The 20,515-nt window shown below is 48.9% G+C and overlaps 1 protein-coding gene across 6 annotated transcripts in view; it reads left to right on the top strand.

Annotated features, from left to right (window-relative positions):
- DHRSX (dehydrogenase/reductase X-linked) overlaps window positions 1–18,636 on the top strand; it is a 150,096-nt gene extending 131,460 nt beyond the window's left edge. For 4 of the 6 annotated variants that reach the window (XM_049871618.1, XM_049871620.1, XM_049871621.1 and 1 more), the window contains 4 exons: window positions 1,247–1,454; window positions 10,689–10,896; window positions 11,016–11,078; window positions 18,151–18,636. In XM_049871618.1, the coding sequence (XP_049727575.1) occupies window positions 1,247–1,454; window positions 10,689–10,896; window positions 11,016–11,078; window positions 18,151–18,354 (683 nt within the window). In that variant the 3' untranslated portion in view covers window positions 18,355–18,636. The other 2 variants (XM_049871619.1, XM_049871623.1) reach the window with 2 other exon arrangements.
- Window positions 18,637–20,515: the final 1,879 nt, after the last annotated feature.

Here is a 20,515-nt window from a genome sequence, read left to right on the forward strand (position 1 = left end):
ATTCACGTCACCTAGGGACCCCCGCGTGTACATGTGTGCACACGAATGTGTATATATACACATACGTTTATATATACACACCACACAAATGCATACGTACGTAGTACACACATGTGTAGAAATATGTGCACACGCCACACAAATGCATACTTTCGCACACATATGTATACAAATCCATTTACGTACACACGCACACGCACGCACAAATGTAGACAATTGCACAGATACAAACATCTGTATATATATGGAGCCCTGGTGGCCTAGTGGTTAAGGGCTCGGCTGCTAACCAACAACAATAAAACCACCCATTGCCCGAGAGTCGATTTCAACTCATAGCAACCCTATAGGACAGAGTAGAACTGTCCCATAGGGTTTCCAAGGAGCACCTGGTGGATTCAAACTGCTGACCTTTTGGTCGTATATATATGTATACACATTGGAGCCCTGGTAGCCCAGTGGTTAAAGCGACTGACTGCTAACCCAGAGGTTGGCAATTCGAAACCACTAGTGGCTCCTTCGGAGAAAGGTGTGGCAGCCTGCTTCCATAGGAATTTATAGCCCTGGAACCCAGTGGGGTCGCTGTGAGTCGGAATTGACTTCGACGGCAGTGCATTTGTGTTTTTTAATGTATACATGTGTATGTATGTGTGTGTATATATCCAGTCAAGCTGGCAGTAGGTCAAATGGTTAAGCACTTGATCGTTAGCCACAAGGTTGCCAGTTTGAACCCACCCATAGGTGCCTCGGAATAAAGCCGTGATGATCAGTTTCCGAACGGTTAGAGTGTTGAAAACCCTCGGGGGGAGTTGTGCTCTGCACACACGGGGCCGCCATGAGTCAGGGTCAACAGCAGCAGCGAGAAGCCAGCTGGCCTGCTCTAAAGACAGGACAAGATGTGCAGGCAGGTTTCTGGGACGAGTCACCTGTGAGGTCGGGGCTCAGTGGAAAGAACTTTGTGAGGGACGCGTTTTGGTGATCTAGAATTTTCTCTCTGCCTGCGAGTTCTGCCACTTTGGCATGGCTGCTGTTATTTTACGCAATCAAAGCACAGGACGGCAGAGCCTCAGAGCAAGAAGGGGACGTGGCCATCTCTTAGCTCCACCCCCAGGTCCACAGGGGGAAACTGAGCCCCAGAGAGGCAAGATGCCGGCCAGGACTAGACCCCACCCTCCTGGCCCCTGGGACGGATCTGCGCCCTGGAGCCCACTGTCCCATCTAACCTCACTCTCCTGAAACTCCCCCCCAGCTGGGGTCATGATGGTCCCGCAGCGGACCACCAGGGATGGCTTCGAGGAGCACTTTGGCGTGAACTACCTGGGGCACTTCCTGCTGACCAACCTGCTCCTGGACACGCTGAAAGAGTCGGGGTCCCCCGGCTGCTGCGCGAGGGTGGTCACGGTGTCCTCGGCCACACACTACGTCGGCGAGCTGAACATGGAGGACCTGCAGAGCAGGTAAGGGGGCCCTCGTGACCCAGTGGTTGCAGCGGCCAGCTAGATAGATGGCCCACGGGAGCTCACTCACCTTGCCTGCCATGTTCGCTGGGCACCCCGAGCGGCTGGGCACGGTGCTGGGTGTCGGATGAAGGCTGAGGACCTCAGGGTTGTGGACTGAGTCGTGTGGGTGTGTGAGTGAGCATGTGACGGTGTTTATTCGCATGTTGGAGTGTGTGCAATGCCGTTTGAGTTGTATGTGTGTGTGACAGTGTTTGAGTTTGTATGTGTGCGTGAGTGTCTGTGATGGTGTTTGAGTTTGTGTGTGTGTGAGTGTGTGTCTGTGATGGTGTTTGTGAGTTGGTATGTTGTTGTTGTTAGGTGCTGTCGAGTGTGTTCAGACTGATAGCGACCCTGTGCACGACAGAACGAAACACTGCCTGGTCCTGCGCCATCCTCACAATCGTTATGCTTGAGCTCATTGTTGCAGCCCCTGTGTCAGTCCATCTCATTGAGGGTCTTCCTCTTTCTCGCTGACCCCCCACTTTACCAAGCATCATGTCCTTCTCCAGGGACTGATCCCTCCTGACAACATGTCTAAAGTATGTGAGACAAAGTCCCGCCATCCTTGCTTCTAAGGAGCATTCTGGCTGTACTTCTTCCAAGACAGATTTGTTCATTCTCTTGGCAGTCCATGGTGTGAATAGTATTCTTTGCCAACACCACAATTCACAATTCAGTTTGTTACTCATTGTCTAGCTTTTGCATGCATATGAGGCGATTGAAAACCTCATGGCTTGGGTCAGGCTCACTTTAGTCCTCAGAGTGACATCTTTGCTCTTCAACGCTTTAAAGAGGTCTTCTGTAGCTGATTTTCCCAATGCAATGACGTACTTTATTTGAGGTCAATGATTTAATTCCACATGACTGCTCCATGTGTCTGTCCATACACGTGGGCACTGCAGCCCAGCCAGGCGACCACATAGAATTCACCAGCCAGTCATGGAAGACCGAACAGTCCTGCACACGTGAAATTACGTGACACATTCTCCTGCCTCCCCACGCTGCAGACACTGGCCAACCAATGACAGCAGCTTCCAGGAGCCCAGCATCTACGTCTTTCTCGGTGTTCTCTTCCTCGTGGCGCCTGGTGTCTTACATACGGCAGACGCTCTGCAAATCCGTGTTGACTGAGATCACAGTAGGAGGAAGCAAGGCCTTTTTGCATTTACCCGGACACTTGTGCACGTGAGAGAAACAAGCCTACTTGGTGTGATCTTGAAAACTCCAAGGGAGCAGAATTACCCAAACGGATTGTGCGTGCGATTGGCCACGTGAGTCCAACTGCGAAAAAGGCAGAAATTGCAAGTTACTATGTCATTATCTTGGTAACCTTAAATTTCTACAGAACCACCTGGCCAAAGTAAATTTTCTTTTTTTTTTTTATAAAGTGGCTTTATCATTAGGTGTAAAGAGAAGTCCACATATTTGGTTTAAAATATTAGGTTTAAAGAGAAGTCTACGTATTTCATTTAAACACCAGGTTTAAAGAGTCGCCCATATATTTGAGCAGATACGGGTTACTGGTCTCCTTGTTGACTTAGCCCTACGGCCAGTGGCAGTTCAGCGGTAGAATTCTCACCTTCCATACAGGAGACCTGGGTTCGATTCCTGGCCAGGAGGCCTCATGCACAGCTACCACCCGTCTGTCACTGGGGGCTTGTGGGTTGCTAGGCTAGTGGACAGGTTTCAGCAAAGCTTCTAGACTAAGACAGACCAGGAAGAAAGGCCTGGCCGTCTACCGCTGCAAATGAGCCAGTGAAAACCCGATGGATCACAGCGGTCCAATCTGCAGCCAATCATACAGATGGCTCAGGACCGGGGAGGGTTTTGTTGCCTTGTGCCTGGGGCTGCCTTGACCGGGGCAGCCGGACAGCAGCTGACCACAACAACAACCCCAGACCCGGAGAATCAAAACGCTGGAGGTGCAGGCCAGCATCTGTGTTTGAACAAGTCACCCAAGCGACTCTGACGCAGGGTAACGTTTGAGAACACTTGGGCTGGGAAGAGACTGCTTTTGTCCATAAGAGAGATGTTTCTGAGCTTTCCCTGATGTAAGCCCCACCAGTAACGAATGTTAAATACCGGGATGGATTTACTTGCTTTGAAAATCGCCGTTCTCGTAAAGGCATAAATCACAACATCGTCAAGTGTCACAAAATACAAGCAGGTCGCTGGCGACAACAGGGCTTGTCTCCTCTGGCGAGGCTACACCCCAGCGTTCGCCTGGTAAAATGCTTCCAAGGAAGGGTGGCCAGAATCTGTTGACAATCCTATGTAATGAATGGAACTGCCTTGGCAAGAAACAGCCGGCTTAGTTATAAAATGTTATCTTTATTTGGCAGGGGAGGGAAGCTATTCATTATTTATGTAAGTTTAAATTATTTATGTAAGTTTAATTATTTATATTTTGCTGAGCTATACAACAGAAACCCTGGTGGCGTAGTGCTGAAGAGCTACGGCTGCTAACTAAAAGGTCGGCACGTGGAATCAACCAGCCACTCCTTGGAAACCCTACGGGGCAGTTCTCCTCTGTCCTACAGAGTCGCTATAACTTGGAATAGATTCAATGGCAGCGGGTTTTGTTTTTTTTCTTTTTACGCTATACAACACAGCCCTGGTGACACAGTGCTTAAGGGCTTAGCTGCTAACCAAAAAGTGGGCAGTTCGAATCCACCAGCCGTTCCTTGGAAACCCTATGGGGCAGTTCTACTCTATAGTCACTATGACTTGGAATCAACTCCGCGACAACAGTTTTTTGTTGTTTTTTTTTTTTAAATATAATGCATTTTCCTGTTGGTCATTGCAGGTAAGATGAGAAAAGCTACAACCTGTGTGATGTCCTCTAATGAAAGAAGAGTCCGCATCTGAATGGTTGGCCTTGATGTTTGGAAGGTCGTATAGTATCAGAGGAAAACCCAGTGTCCCACGTGCCCTGTCGACAGCAAAGGTCCTGAGCCTGGTGTGCTGCGATGGGTGGGAAACCCCTTGGTGTCAAGTCGATTCTGATTCATAGCGACCCTATAGGACAGAGTAGAACCACCCCATAGGGCTTCCAAGGCTGTAATCTTTGTGGAAGCAGTCTGCCATATCTTTCTCCCAGAGGTGGGTGGGAAGTCAATGAAAACTGATGCATTTGAACTGTGGTGTTGCCGAAGAATATTGAATATACCATGGGCTGCCAGGAGAACAAGCAAATCAGCCTTAGAAGAGATGCAACCAGAATGCTTCTTAGAAGTAAAGATGATGAGACTTCAGCTCACTTACTTTGGACATGCCGTAAGGAAAGACCAATCTCTAGAAAAGGACATCATGCTTGGTAAAGTAGAGGATCAGCAAAAATGAGGGAAACCCTACATGAGATGGATTGATGCAATGGTCTCAACAATGGACACAAACATACCAACGATCGTGAAGATGGCGCAGGACCGGGCACCGTTTTCATTCTGTTGTACGTGGAGCCACCATGAGCTGGAGCCGACTTGACAGTAACTGACAAAAACAAAAATTTATCATCTTTTTTATAACTATCTTTGTTCTCCTTCCAGGAGACTAAATAGTGACTGTCCTCAAAAGCAGCCCCAGATCAAATCTTCAGGCTGCTTATAACAACAACAGAAAGAGGAGCTGCTAAGGCTGCTTATGTACAACCAAACACCGCATGAGATTTGGTTCCTTGGTTTGGCGGTTTAGGGTCATGGTTTCATGGGACATCCCAGTCAGCTGGCTGACTAACATGTTTAGTGCTTCTGTTCTGCATCCTATTTCAATGTGTAGGGCCTGAGGTCTTAAAAGCTTACAAGCAGTCATCCCACACACAGCAATTGTTCTCTGTTCACCTGGAACATACCTTTCCTGACTTGTCCTCCAGCTGAATAGAGAAAGTCAGGAAAGGTGTGCGTCAGGGTTGTATCCTTTCACCATACTTATTCAATCTGTATGCTGAGCAAATAATCTGAGAAGCTGGACTATGTGAAGAAAAATGGGGTATCCGGATTGGAGGAAGACTCATTAACAATCTACATTATGCAGATGACACAACGTTGTTTGCTGAACATGAAAAGAACTTGAAGTACCTACTGATGAAGATCAAAGACCACAGCCTTCAGCATGGATTACACCTCAACATAAAGAAAACAAAAATCCTCACAACTGGACCAATAAGCAACATGATGATAAATGGAGAAAAGACTGAAGTTGTCAAGGATTTCATTTTACTTGGACCCACAATCAACAGCCATGGAAGCAGCAGTCAAGAAATCAAAAGACGCATTGCATTGGGCAAATCTGCTGCAAAGGACCTCTTCAAAGTGTTGAAGAGCAAAGATGTCACCCTGAAGACTAAGGTGCCCCTGACCCAAGCCATGGTATTTTCAATCGCATCATATGCATGTGAAAGCTGGACAATGAGTGAGGAAGACCAAAGAAGAGTTGACGCCTTTGAATTGTGGTGTTGGCGAAGAGTATTGAATATACCATGGACTCCCAAAAGAACGAAGAAATCTGTCTTGGAAGAAGTACAACCAGAATGCTCCTTAGAGGGAAGGATGGCGAGACTGCGTCTTACAGGCTTTGGACATGTTTTCAGGAGGGATCAGTCCCTGGAGAAGGACATCACGCTTGGTAGAGTACAGGGTCAGCGGAAAAGAGGAAGACCCTCAACGAGGTGGATTGACGCAGTGGCTGCAACAATGAGGTCAAGCATAACAACGACTGTGAGGATGGTGCCGGACTGGGCAGTGTTTCGTTCTGTGGTACACAGGGTCGCTATGAGTCGGAACCAACTGGACAGGACCCAACGTCAATGACAATAGGCCTCTCTACTTTTGTTTCCCTTTAAACCGAACCAGTTGCCGTCCAGTTGACCCAGACTTATGATGACCCCATGTGTGTCAGGGTAGGACTGTGCTCCACGGGGCTTTCAGCGGCTGAATTTTCACAAGTCGGTCACCAGGCCTTTCTTCTGAGGTGCCTCTGGGTGTACTCGAACCTCCAACCTTTTAGCAGCTGAGTTTATTAACTGTTTGCAGTACCCGGGGACTCCGAAAATTACTTGTTGTCAAGTCAACTCTGAGTCAGGATAACTCATTGGTGCCAGAGTAGAACTTTGCTCCATTGGGTTTTCAGTGGCTTATTTTGGGGGAGCAGATTGCCAGGCCTTTCTTTCGAGGTACCTCTGGGTGGACTTGAACCTCCAACCTTTTAGCAGCTGAGCGCATTACCCATTTGCACCACCCGGGACCCCTTGTTTTAGAGTAGCTTCAATTCGTGTTCAAGTAGTTATGTCCATAAGTTATTACTCAGTGAAGACAAAAATACGTTTTTATGGTTTTAGTCTCACCGCTTGCCACCATTTATTACAAAAACAATGTATTGAAAACTCTTGTTTTGAGAAATGGGCTGTGTACACCCTTCAAGAGTTTCTTTGGCGTCTGTCTCGGTTTGTAGACTGAGCCTTTCTTTGGGTCTCCGCCTCTCTGTTAACCTTGGAGCAATCCCTGGGTTGTTTTCAATGCCAAGTGCCTTTGACTGTCCTCAGCTTTATTTTCAAAGCTTGACAGGGACCCTGTCCTATTTATTTGCCTTCATTCTTTCCCGTTTCCACAGAGGATATTTCTTTATCTGTAAATCCATGGGAGATCCCTGCCTGAAATTACTTGTACTCTTGGACTTATTTTTTCCTCCCATAGAGAAATAGATTGACTTTTTCCCTACCTAGCAGTTTTAAAGAATTTTTGTTCTCTTTTCTCCATGGTACCAGAACCCACAGAAAAACCCAAACCTGTTACCACTGAGCCAATTCTGACTCCTAGCGACCCTATAGGACAGGGTAGAACTGCCCCATAGCGTTTCCAAGCCTGTAATCTCTACAGGAGCAGACCACCACGTCTCTCTCCCGTGGAGCAGCTAGTGGGTTCGAACCACCGACCTTTCAGTTAGTAGCCAAGTGCTTGAACCACTGTGCCACAAGGGCTCCTTCATGGTACCATATAAAATCATAATATAACATTGATCCATTTACTCATGAGAAATCTGCATGTTTATGGTTTGTTCTATTCATTTTGTTTGTTTTTTTATTGAACTTTAGATGAAAGTTTACAGAACAAACTAGTTTCTCATTAAACAGTTAGTACACGTATTATTTTATGACATTGGTTAACAACCCCACAACACGTTAACACTCTCCCTTCTCAACGTTGGGTTCCCTATCACCAGCTTTCCTGTCCCCTCCTGCCTTCCAGTCCTTGCCCCTGGGCTGGTGTGCCCCTTTAGTCTCGTTTTGTTTTATGGGCCTGTCTACTCTTTGGCTGCAGGGTGAACCTCAGGAGTGGCCTCATTACTGACTGAAAGTACATCCGGGGGCCATGCTCTCAGGGTTTCCCCAGTCTCTGTCAGGCCAGCCAGTCTGGTCTGTCTTTTTGAGTTAGAATTTTGTTGTACATTTTTCGCCAGCTCTGTCCGGGACCGTTTATTGTGATCCCTGTCAGAGCAGTCAGTGGTGGTAGCCGGGTGCTAGACTCAGTCCAGTGGAGGCCGTGGTAGATGTGGTCCATTTGCCCTGTTCTTTTTAAAGGACCCTGGGTGGTGTAAGCAGTTTGCCATCAGCTGCTAACTGAAAGGTCGGAGGTTGGAGTCCACCCAGAGGTACCTCAGAAGTAAGGCTTGGCAATCTATTTCTGAAAACCCAGCCAAGAAAACCCAACAGAGCACAGTTCTGTTCTGACACACATTGGAACGCCATGAGTCTGGGCCCGACTCGAAGGCAGCTAACAGACACAATCTTCTTTTTAAAGTAATAGATCACAGCTTCCCCAGTCAGCCCTGATAACTCAGAACCAAGGGCCGTACGTCATTTTTAAACGACCCCAATGCCAAGATGAAAGTTCAGTCCTTTCTCCCCTGCTACCTGCCTCCGCTTAGTAGCTCCCTTTTTCCAGGAGCTTCTTGCTCACCCTGAGGGAGAAGAACACACGTCGCCTCAAGCCGATTCCAACTCAAGGCGACCCCACGTGTGACAGAGAATATCTTTCTTGGGTGGAATCTTCATGGAAGCAGATTGCCGGGAGTTCCTTCTGTGGAGCCTCTGGGTGGATTCGAACCACCAACTTTTAGGTTAGCAGCCTATCACAAACCACTCATACAACCCAGGAACCTCCTGAGGGCGAAGACAGAATCAATTTGCCATAAGAAGGTATCTCGGCGGTGATTGAGGAGTTCAGTCATGTCTTGGATCAGGGGAGGGAATTGGAGCTCCTAACTGTGGTATCTATTTTCTTTAATTCCTCCATTTTCTGTATCATGCCTGGAGGCAGGAGTAGCTCTGGTAGAATCCTTGTCTTCTATGCGGGAGACCTGGGTTCAATTCCCAGCCAGTGCACGTCATGTGCAGCCACCACCCGTCTCTCAGTGAAAACTTGGGAGTTACTGTGATGCCAAACAGGTTCCAGACTAAGACAGACTAGGAAGAAAGGCCTGGCTGTCTCCATCTAAAAACCAGCCATGAAAACCGTATGGATCACAAGGGTCCGATCTGCAACCCATCATGGGAGCAGCACAGGACTGGGCAGTGTTTTGGTCTGTTGTATGCGGGGTCGCCGTGAGTCAGGGGTCTTCTTAAGGGCAGACAACAACAACAACAGTGGCGTCTAGCATAAGTGTGTAATTCAGCCCACACATCCGGGGCCGTGCTGAGCTGAGCCGGGTGGCCCTTAGGTCTTGGCAAATGTCTTAGTTCCCTGTGGCCACTGGGACAAAAAAAAATACCACAAGTGGATGGCTTTAAAGAACAGGAATTTATTCTCTCAAAGTTCTGGGGGCTGAAAGTCCAAATCAGGGTATCGGCCACGTTGATTCCTTCTGTGGCCCTATCACTGAACTATGCCCCCAAAAAATATGTGTCAGCTTCGTTAGGCCATGATTCCCAGTGTTGTGTGGTTGTTCTCCATTTTGTGGTTGTAATTTTATGTTAAGGAGGATCAGGGTGGGATTGTCACACCCTTACTAAGTCACATTCCTGATCCAATGTAAAGGGAGTTTCCCTGGGGTGTCGCCTGCACCACCTTTTATCTTACAAGAGTTGAAAGGAAACTGGAAGCAAGCAGAGAGTGGGGACCTCATACCACCAAAAAAGAAACACCGGGGCAGAGCGTGTTCTTTGGACCCGGGGTTCCTGCATGGAAAAGCTCCTAGACCAGGGGACGATTGATGACAAGGACCTTCCCCCAGAGCCAACAGAGGGAGAAAGAGGCACCTTGGAAGAAAGGCCTAGTGATCTACTTCTGAAAAATTAGCTAAGAAAACCCTACAGAGCACAGTTTTACTCTGACACACATGGGGTCGCCATGAGTTGGGGTCAACTCAATGGCAACTGGTTTGCTTTTGGAGTCCCTGGGTGGTGCAAACAGTGAACACGCGCAGCTGCTAACCAAAAGGTTGGAGTTTTGAGTCTATCCAGAGGCTCCTCAGAAGGAAGGCCTGGCAATCTGTTTATGAAAAATCAGCTAAGAAAACTCCCCGGAGCCCAGTTCTACCGTGACACACGTGGGTTCCCCAGAGTGAGAGTCTTTTCCACAGCAACTGGCTTTTTTGTTTTGGTTTGTTTTTGCTTTTTAGCAGCCTCAGTGTGCAGTTAACGTGCCCAGTTGCTAGCCGAAAGGTTGGAGGTTGTCCTGGGCCCAGGCTGGCAGAGGCTGTGGTACATGTGGTCCTTTAGTCCTCTGCACTCATATTTGCCTCGTGTCTTTTGCTTTCTTCATTCTCCTTTGCTCCAGATGGGATGGGACCAGTAGATGTATCTTAGATGGCCACTGGAAAGCTTTTCAGACCCCAGACGCTACTCCCCAAAGTAGGGTGTAGAACATTTTCTTTACAAACTATGCCATGCCAGTTGACCCGGCTGTCCCCAATACCATCAGCATAGCCTTTTGAGGGACACAGTTCAACCCACAACACTGGGGGTAGGTAACTGACTGAGGCTGGCCCAGACTGACCCAGGCTCAAGACTCAAAACAAACCCCTTCACCCTAGCACCGGTCGAGTTTCACGTTAGCCAGCATCCACCGCTCAGCTGGGGCAGCGTTTGGACGGGCGGATCCTACAAAGGAGTGTGGCGAGGGTCACCGACGAGGGCGGGGCGAGGAGGAATCGGGGTCTGGATTCCGCCCTCTCTCACCGTCCCCGTCTTTCCCTCGGCAGCTGTGGCTACTCGCCGGCTGGAGCCTACGCCCAGAGCAAGCTTGCCCTGGTCCTGTTCACCTACCACCTCCAGAGCCTCCTGGCCTCTTCGGGGAGCCACGTGACTGCCAACGCGGTGGACCCTGGGGTGGTCAACACGGACCTCTATCGGCACGTCTTCTGGGGCACGTGGCTTGTCAAGAGGCTCCTCGGCTGGCTGCTGTTCAAGGTAAAAAAGAAAAAACTTTAAAAACCAACTTGCCGTCCATTTGACCCCGACTCGTGGCGACCCAGTGTGTGTCACAGCAGAACTGTGCTCTAACAGGCTTTCCGTGGCTCCTTTTTCAGAAGCAGATCACCAAGCCTTTCTTCCGAGCTACCTCTGGGTGGACTCCAACCTCCAGCCTTTCGGTGAACAGCCCAGCGCTTAACCGTTTGCTCCACCGAGGGATTCCAAAATCCAACCAGTTGTCGTTGACTTAACCCCGATCACGGTGACCCAGCATGTGTCAGAGTAGAGCTGTGCTCTGTTGGGTTTTTAATGGGTGATTTTTCGAAATTAGATGACCAAGCCTGTCTTCTGAGGCACCTCTGGGTGGACTCAAGCCCCCAACCTTTCGGCTAGCAACTGGGCACGTTAACTGCACACTGAGGCTGCTAAAAAGCAAAACAAACCAAAACAAAAAGGCCAGTTGCTGTGGGAAAGACTCTAACTCTGGGGCACCCACGTGTGTCACGGTAGAACTGTGCTCCAGGGGGTTTTCTTAGCTGATTTTTCATAAGCAGATTGCCAGGCCTTCCTTCTGAGGAGTTTCTGGAGAGACTCAAAACTCCAACCTTTTGGTTAGCAGCTGCGCGTGTTCACTGTTTGCACCACCCAGGGACTCCAAAAGCAAACCAGTTGCCATTGAGTTGACCCCAACTCATGGCGACCCCATGTGTGTCAGAGTAAAACTGTGCTCTGTAGGGTTTTCTTAGCTAATTTTTCAGAAGTAGATCACTAGCCCTTTCTTCCAAGGTGCCTCTGGTTGGATTCGAAACTCCAGCCTTTTGGTTAGCAGCCGAGCACTTTAATCGTTTGTACCACTCAGGGACGCCTGTCGTTCAAGGTGGGTGCCAGATGGCTTGATCGTTTGGGATTTCCGCTTCTCGGATCCACTGCCCACACCTGCAGCTACATCCGGGCCACCTCCACAGTGCTTGTTGTAACAACTTAGATGTGTGATTCAGCGTCCTTGCCCTTACACAACAAATGTCCTGACCTGATGGGTGAGTCTGCGTGGATTTATGAGAGAGCCAAAGCTGAAACCTCCTGAGAGCTACAGAAGCCTGGGTGACGCTGTGGTCTGCAGCTGCCTTGGCTCCTGCCCTGTGGGAGGACAGCTGACCCCTCTGATGGACTTCTACTAGCCATTTAGAAACCAAATGGGGTACCATTTCAGGAACATAAACCAAACCTGAACAAACCCGTTGCCACTGAGTTAGTTCCGACTCATGACAACCCCATGTGACAGAGTACAACTGCTCCATAGGGTTTTTATCTTGGCTGTAATCGTGATTGCATCATGGTAAACAGAGAAAAGATGGAAGTTGTCAAGGATTTCATTTTACTTGGATCCACAATCAAGACCCATGGAAGCAGCAGTCAAGAAATCAAACAACGCATTGCATTGGGCAAATCTGCTGCAAAGGACCTCTTCAAAGTGTTGAAGAGCAAAGATGTCACCCTGAAGACTAAGGTGCACCTGACCCAAGCCATGGTATTTTCAATCACATCATATGCATTTGAAAGCTGGACAATGAATAAGGAAGACCGAAGAAGAGCTGACGCCCTTGAATTGTGGTGTTGGTGAAGACTATTGAATATACCATGGACTGTCAGAAGAACCAACAAATCTGTCTTGGAAGAAGTGCAGCCAGAATGCTCCTTAGAAGCAAGGATGGCGAGACTCCATTTCATGTACTTTGGACATGTTATCAGGAGGGATCAGTCCCTGGAGAAGGACATCATGCTTGGTAAAGTAGAGGGTCAGCAAAATAGAGGAAGACCCTCAGCGAGGTGGATTGACACAGTGGCTGCAACAGGGGGCTCAAATATAACAATGAAATGAGGCTGATGCAGGGCTGGGCAATGTTTCCTTCTGTTGTGCACAGGGTTGCTATGAGTTGGAACCGACTCGACGGCACCTAACAACAATAACAACAACGGTCTTTAAGGAACCAGATTGCCAGGCTTTTCTCTCGAGGCACCACTGGTTCAGATCCCCAGCCTTTAGGTCAGTCGTCATTTTCGCCACCCAGGGACCTTTTCTGGACCATAAAGACGGATCGATTTATTACGTCAGCGGAGGCTCAGGAGGCCGTCGTGGTGCTTTACTCTTTAATACACAGGAGGGTATTTACCAGCCATTTTATCGAGGACTTTGTGTTAATATTTACCAGGGAGCTGTGGCTTTCCTTTCTGTGCCATCTTTGTCAAGTTTAAGTGCTAACATTTTTATCATTTGCTTAAAAAGAAAAAAGAATTGGGAAGCTTTTCTTTCTCTGTTTTCCTGCTTCATGTTCCACAATAGTGCCAATATCGTGAAAACTATCCGTTTTTTTTGTTTGTTTGTTTGTTTTTTAAATTGGAACGACTTGCCTTTGAAAACCCTCTGGGTTTGGTAATTTTCGGAAGAAGAATTCTGAGTGAGCCTTCAGATTCCCTTTCAGGTTTGTTGCGTCTTTGAGCTTTCTCCCTCTTCTTGAGTCAGTTTTGACAGTTTCCCCCTTAGGTAATTGTCTGCTTCATCAGGTTTTTGGAATTAATTAGGATGGTTACCGCTCGCTTTACACTCACATCTGAAAGTCTGCGCAGAAATCCGCTCTTCCCCCCGGGACCCTTTTCAGAATGTAATTAGACCCTTACTTTTAAGTCTGGTCATCTTGTATTCTCCAATTCCTTAAGCGGAGGAATTTCAAAATCTTTTTTTTTTTCTTTCAAATTTTAAGTTCTTTGACCAGAGAAATATCAACACGTGTATCTGTTCCATCAGTATCTCTCACAAGTCCCTATCCACGGCTTCATCATACCAAAACAGCATTTACAGGGATTTTTTCCCTTCAGTATTCAGATGAATAAGGAAGACCGAAGAAGAATTGACGCCTTTGAATTGTGGTGTTGGCGGAGAACATTGAATAGACCATGGACGGCCACAAGAATGAACAAACGTGTCTTGGAAGAAGTACAACCGGAGTGCTCCTTAGAAGCAAGGATGGCGGGACCTTGTCTCACATACTTTGGACATATGATCGGGAGAGACCAGTCCCTGGAGAAGGACATCATGCTTGGTAAGGCAGAGTGTCAGCGAAAAAGAGGAAGATCTTCAATAAGGTGGATTGACACAGTGGCTGCAACAATGGGCTCAAATATAACAGCGATTGTGAGGATGGCGCGGGACCAGGCACCGTTTCGTCCTGTTGTGCATATAGGGTCGCTACGAGTCGGAACTCACTCAGCAGCACCTGACAACAACGGTATTCAGGGGTTAAGGTAGAAGTTCAACAGCAGAAATTATTTTTTAATCCTTTGACCAACGTCTCCACATTTGCATTAAAAATAACCCAGGACATTGTCTGAGCTGTGACAGTTTTATATGTAAGGGAGAAAATTATGGGAACCCTAAATCATATGTTGCTCTTAGCTGCTGCCGTCAAGCCAGCCCTCGATTCGTGGCAGCCCCGTGCACAATGAGATCAGACCGTCGTGCTCCATACGGCTTTCATTGGCTGATTTTCAGAAGTAGATCTCCAGGCCTTTCTTCCTAGTCCGTCTTGGCCTGGGAGCTCCACAGAAACCCGTTCAGCATCACAGCAACACGCAAGCCTCCACTGACAGACGGGTGGGGGCTGCTCACAAAGTGCGTTGACCGGGAACCGAACCTGGGTCTCCCGCTTGAAAGGCGAGGATTCTACTGCTGAACCACTGCTGCCCCGTCTGTCCCCAGCTCTCCCCTGAAAATGCCCTTGGCAGGCCCACCAATGCCATCCACGTCCTCACATCCAGTGGCAGAGGTTCTCTGTGTGTTCCCCCGTGCACTGGCTGGCTTCGCTTCCCTCAGAAACCTCCATTTTCCCCTTTTCCTTCATTCAGGTCTGCGCCCAAATACCACCTACCAACAGCAGTTTCTCCTTGGCGAACTCTCTGTGCCAGCATTTACTGGTTGGCGGGTTAGCTAGGGCAAGTGAAAGAAGAAGAACTCAAGAATAGTGCCGGAGTTTCAGATTCAGGCACCTGGGGGCACGGTGGCACCTGTGCAGGTGATGAAAAGGACATGAGAAAACGCCCAGCTGGGGAACTGGGGAACTGAACCTTGACGTCCACCCCCGTCTGTCCATCTGTCTTACTGCGATGGCTTACATGATACTGGAAGCTACACCACTGGTGTTTCAAATACCAGCAGGGTGACCCATGGTGGACAGGTTTCAGGGGAGCTTCCAGACTAAGACAGACTAGGAAGAAAGGCCTGGCAATCTACTTCCAGAAATCAGCCAGTGAAAACCCTATGGATCACAACAGAATATTGTCCAATGTAGTCCTGGCAGATAAGCCCCCTAGGTTGGAAGGCACTCAACGTACACAGGGGCTGCAACAACAGACTCGAGCAGACCAACGGTTGTGAAGATGGTACAGGGCCAGGCAGTGTTCTCTGCTACATACTTGTGTATCCACCTCCTGTCTGTCTGTCATACTGTGGTGGCTTGTGTGTTGCTGGGATGCTGGAAGCTATGCCACCAGCATTTCAGATACCAGCAGGGTCACCCATGGTGGACAGGTTTCAGCAGAGCTTCCAGACTAAGACAGACTAGGAAGAAAGACCTGGCAATCTACTTCTGAAAATCATCCAGTGAAAACCCTATGGACCCCAACAGAACACTGTCTGACTCGCTTGCTTTGGACATGTCATCAGGAGGGACCCGCCACTGGAGGAAGACGTTGTGTTTGGTGAAGCAGAGGGCCAGCAGAGCGTGAAGGAGACCCTTGGTGAGACGGATTGGCCCCACAGCCACAACGATGAACATACCGGTGAGGCTGAAGGTGGCACAGGACTGGGCACTGTTTCGTTCTTTTGCGCATGGGATCGCCGCCACGAGTCGGAGCTACCTGAATGGTAACTAACAACAAACTTGGCGTGTGTACCTGTGTAGAGACCTTCCCTGGAGGTACAAGGGGCCCACTTGCCACGCGTGTCTGTAGCTTAGAGGAGACCAGGGCAGAAGATTCTCGTTTCAAAGGTGAAGGCACGGAAGGTGGCCACATGAGCCGTGGGCACGTGTGCTGTGGCCCCATAGTACGGGACGGAGGGAGGAGGAAGATGGTGGGGTTGGGGCCCCTACAAGCTGAAGTCCACCCATCCCAGGCGCTCTGCCTCTGTCTCCTCCCCTCAATCCCCTTCACTTTTCTATTTCGTTAATTCTGCATAATAATAACAGTCTCATGGGCTTGTTGTCCAAATTACTGACATAATATCTGTCGAAGCATTTCCCAAACTGTAAAACCCCCTATAATTTTGTAATTATGCAGCATTCATGCCTGCTTCCAGCTGTATGCTGTATGCGGCCCCATCAGCTTGCTGTGATGCTAGCCTCTTTTCTATTCACTTCGTTTTTTCATTTCATTTTTTTTTCCTTTGTGCACTTGTGATGAACCACCCACCCACCGCCGCTGTCTTCTATCAGCCCCAGGAGGGAATAGGGTACTTAAAAATGGTCCCCCTTTACCCCAAGAGCCAACGACACACACACAAGGGAGCAGTTTAGTAAATTGCTTTGTTTACTAAATCGTTGTGCTGAATTAAACTGGAATGGCCGGCCTCCTTCGCTTTCAGCTCTGAAAATCTCTACAGGCAGAGAGGCTTCATGCAGGGGAAAATGTTAGCTGTGAAAACACCACGCTCTCTGCTCTGGTCCCCCAGCAGGCAGCGGGGCCTTCGTAGATTGAAAACTGACACACTCAATTCTTGGGTTTGGCAAGTGTCTTAGTCATCTAGTGCTGCTATAACAGAAATACCACAAGTGGATGTCTTCAATAAATAGAAGTTTATTCTCTCACAGTCTAGGAGGTTAGAAGTCCGAATTTAGGGCACCAGCTCCAGGGGAAGGCTTTCTTTATCTGTCGGCTCTTGGGGAAGGTCCTTGTCAGCAATATTCCCCTAATCTAGGAGCTTCTCAGCACAGCGGCCCTGGGTCCAAAGGGCATGCTATTCTCCTGGCTCTTGTTTCTTGGTGGTATGAGGTCCCTCTCCTCTCTGCTCACTTCTCTCTTTTATATCTCAGAAGAGATTGACTCAAGGTACAACCTAATCCTGTAGATTGAGTCCTGCCTCATGAACATAACTGCCTCTAATCCTGCTTCATAGAGTTTAGGATTTATAGCACCGAAGATAATCACATCAGATCACAAACTAGAGGATAACCACACAGTACTGGGAATCATGGCCTTGCCAAGTTGACACCCTTTTTTGGATGACACAGTTCAATCTATAACAGCACCATGCTTTTTTTTTTTTTTAATTGTGGCAAATATATATGTTACATCTTGGATTTGAAAACCCATTCATTTCTTGAAATGCATTAGCCGACTGTTAAGAACCAAACCACTTGGACGTGTGTTCCTCTCGGTGCCTGTTGAAGAGAACGCACAGCAGTGAGGTTCTGGCTGGAAGGCTTCGTCTGCGGCTGCCTTCTGCATGTGTTTGTAAACCCTGGAGATGCACTTGTTACCTCTTACCCAACGGCATCTGTGGGAGCGCCGAGAATTACACGTGCTTGTCCAAGTTCCCTGTCGCCACCGTAACACAAATACCACAAGTGGGTGACTCTAAGAACAGAGATTTGTTTTCCCAGAATTCGGGAGGCAGGGTGTCGGTTCTGTTGATTTCTTCCTGGTCAGCAATCCTGGGCGTGACTTGGTTCCTTTCCTTTTAAGCCATCCTTATTTGGCATCTGTCTGCTCTGGTGTGTGCCTGTGTCTGTGTATGTATGTGTGTCCGTGTGTGTGTGTATTTTTTATAACTCAGAAGTGATTAGTTTTGGGACCCACCCTACACTGATATGATCGCAGTAACATGACAAAGAAACCTTTTTTCCAAACCAGATGACATCCACAGGTATAGGGCTAGGCAGAATCCCTGGGTGGTGCAAACAGTTAGGCACTCAGCTGCTAACCAAAAGGTCAAGGGGTTTGAGTCTACCCAGAGGTGCCTAAGAAGAAAGGCCTGGCAATCTCCTTCTGAAGAAACAGCCACTGAAAACCCCATGGTGCGCAGTTCCACTCTGACACACACAGGGTTGCCGTGAGTCGGAGTCAGCTCTACATCAGCTGGTTGGTTTTGATTTTATGGGGTTAGGATTCCAACACATATTTAGGGGCACACAGTTCATTCCCTGACAGTGCCCCCACTGAACGCTGACCCACCCTGGCCTTCTCTTCTCATCCCCTCAGACTCCCGACGAAGGGGCTCGGACCTCCATCTATGCGGCCGTGGCCCCGGAGCTGGAAGGAGTTGGCGGGCGCTACCTTTACAATGAGGAAGCAACCCAGTCCCTCCAGATCACGTACGACAAAAAGCTGCAGCGGCAGCTGTGGGCCCGGAGCTGTGAGATGACCAGGGTCCTGGATGTCACCCAGGACGGCCTCGCGGGTTAGCTGCTGCAGCAGGGGAAGCCTTTGTATCCAGCAGGCTGCTCTCAAAGCCCCTGGGACTTCCATGTCTCACGCCCGGTGGCCTCCGGAGCTGTGTCTGAATATCCAGCGTTGGTGGCCCCGTGCTGCTCAGGACATCTTAGACAATTTTTTAAAAAACCAGCAAAAGGAATGTTGGGCAGAACCAGGAGAATATGGACCGAGGGATAAACCTTGGGACCGCAGCGTGCCAGATTCCTCCTGTGTGGTCTCAGGTGCCACACACCATTAAACCGTTGCACCCGAGCGTGGAGTCTTCTTTGCACGGCACAGGGGGACCAGGAGATGTGGGACAAAACGTGCGAGCTAAGATGAGCGTGCTTCTTGGGGGACCTCATTCTGCTCAAGGAGTCCTGGTGGCGCTGTAGTTAAAGCCTCCAGAAAAAGATTTGGCAGTCTGCTTCCTTAAAGATTACCCTTGTCACCGAATCCATTCCGACCCATAGTGGCCCTAAAGGACAGAGGAGAACTGCCCCACAGGGTTTCCAAGGCTGTAATCTTTACGCCACGGTGAGTGAGTGGAGGGTTGGGGTACAAAGGACCTTTGTGCTTTGCAACAAAGGGGGCGAGTCCCAACGAGCAGGGTTGATCTTAGATATCAACGAGGTCACAGGTGGAAGCACTAAGCCAGGTCCCCTGGAGTTAGTTGCTTGTGAATAAAACGGGAACCACAGAATTGGCAGTGATAATGAGACTATACATATATTTTAATTTGATTAACAAACTATTATTAAAAAAAAAAAGGGATCCCTGATGGTGCAAAGAGTTAAACGCTCAACCACAAACCAAAAGGTTGGAGGTTCTGGCCCACTCAGATGGCCAGGTGTTTTTTCTGCTGTGCCGTTGGGTGAATGCAAACCATCATCCTGTCGGTTAGCAGCTGAGCACTTAACCACTGCACCACCGGGGCTCCTTCTGTAAAGGTTACAGCCTAGGAAACCCTATGGGGCAGTTTTCCTCTGTCAAATGGGGTCGCCATGAGTTAAAATCGCCTCAACAGCACCTAACAACGGGGGCCAAAAGGAGTCCTCGGTGGCACAAAGGTATAAATGGTTACCATACCTGCCCACTGACGGAAAGGCTGGAGGTTTGAGTCCTCCAGAGGCACCTCAGAAGACAGGCCTGGCTATATGTACTTCTGAAAAAGGAACCATTGAAAACCCTATGGAGTACAGTTTTACTCTGACACACGTAGGGGCACCATAGCCAGGGCTGACTTCAGAGCAACTAACAATAACGGCGGCGGCATGTAAAGGAGTTCCTGGGTGGTGCAAAGAGTCAACACGCTCGGCTGCTAACAGAAAGGTCGGACGTTCGAGTCCACCCAGGTGTGCCTCGGAAGAAAGGCCTGGTGATCTACCTTGAGAAAATCAGCCAGTGAAAACCCAGTGGAGCACAGTTCTACTCTGATGCACATGGGGGCGCCGTGAGTCTGCTCAGACTCAAGGGCAGCTGGCCTAGTTGCTTGGCATTGGGACCCAACCTCCCTCACCCACCATTCAGGCAAGGATGGCTCCATCCTGTCTCAGAAGCTTCCCTGGGTTTCCAAAGTCCCACAGAGAGAGAGAGAGAGAGAGAGAGACGAAGCACCTGAGATGCTCTCAGAAGGGCCTTACGGGATCTGCTGCGCACACACTGAGCTGGGAGACTGGTGACCCTGGGTCAGCTCACGGTCCATCTTCTTGGTGGACAGAACGCTCCGAGGGTGTGGATCCCTGCTGGCACACCTGCCTTGTAATCACAGTCAGCAATGCGTCCAGGTGGGGTTCAAATCAGAACATGAGGTGTGTGCAATTTTATCTACTGCTTGGTGGTTCTAAGATGGTGTCTTAGTCATCTAGTGCTGCTGCTATAACAGAAATACCACAAGTGGATGGCTTTAATTAAGAAAAGTTTATTTCCTCACAGTAAAGTAGGCGAAAAGGCCAAATTCAGGGCATCAGCTGCAGGGGAAGGCATTCTCTCTCTGTCAGCTCTGGAGGAAGGTCCTTGTCATCAGTCTTCTCCTGGTCTAGGAGCTTCTCAATGCCGGAACCGCAGGTCCAAAGGATGGGCTCCCCTCCTGGCGCTTCTTGCTTGGTGGCATGAGGTCCCCCTCCTCTCTCCTCACTTCTCTCTTTTATAT

The sequence above is a fragment of the Elephas maximus genome, chromosome X, assembly GCF_024166365.1.
Source record: "Elephas maximus indicus isolate mEleMax1 chromosome X, mEleMax1 primary haplotype, whole genome shotgun sequence".
Taxonomy (NCBI): domain Eukaryota; kingdom Metazoa; phylum Chordata; class Mammalia; order Proboscidea; family Elephantidae; genus Elephas; species Elephas maximus.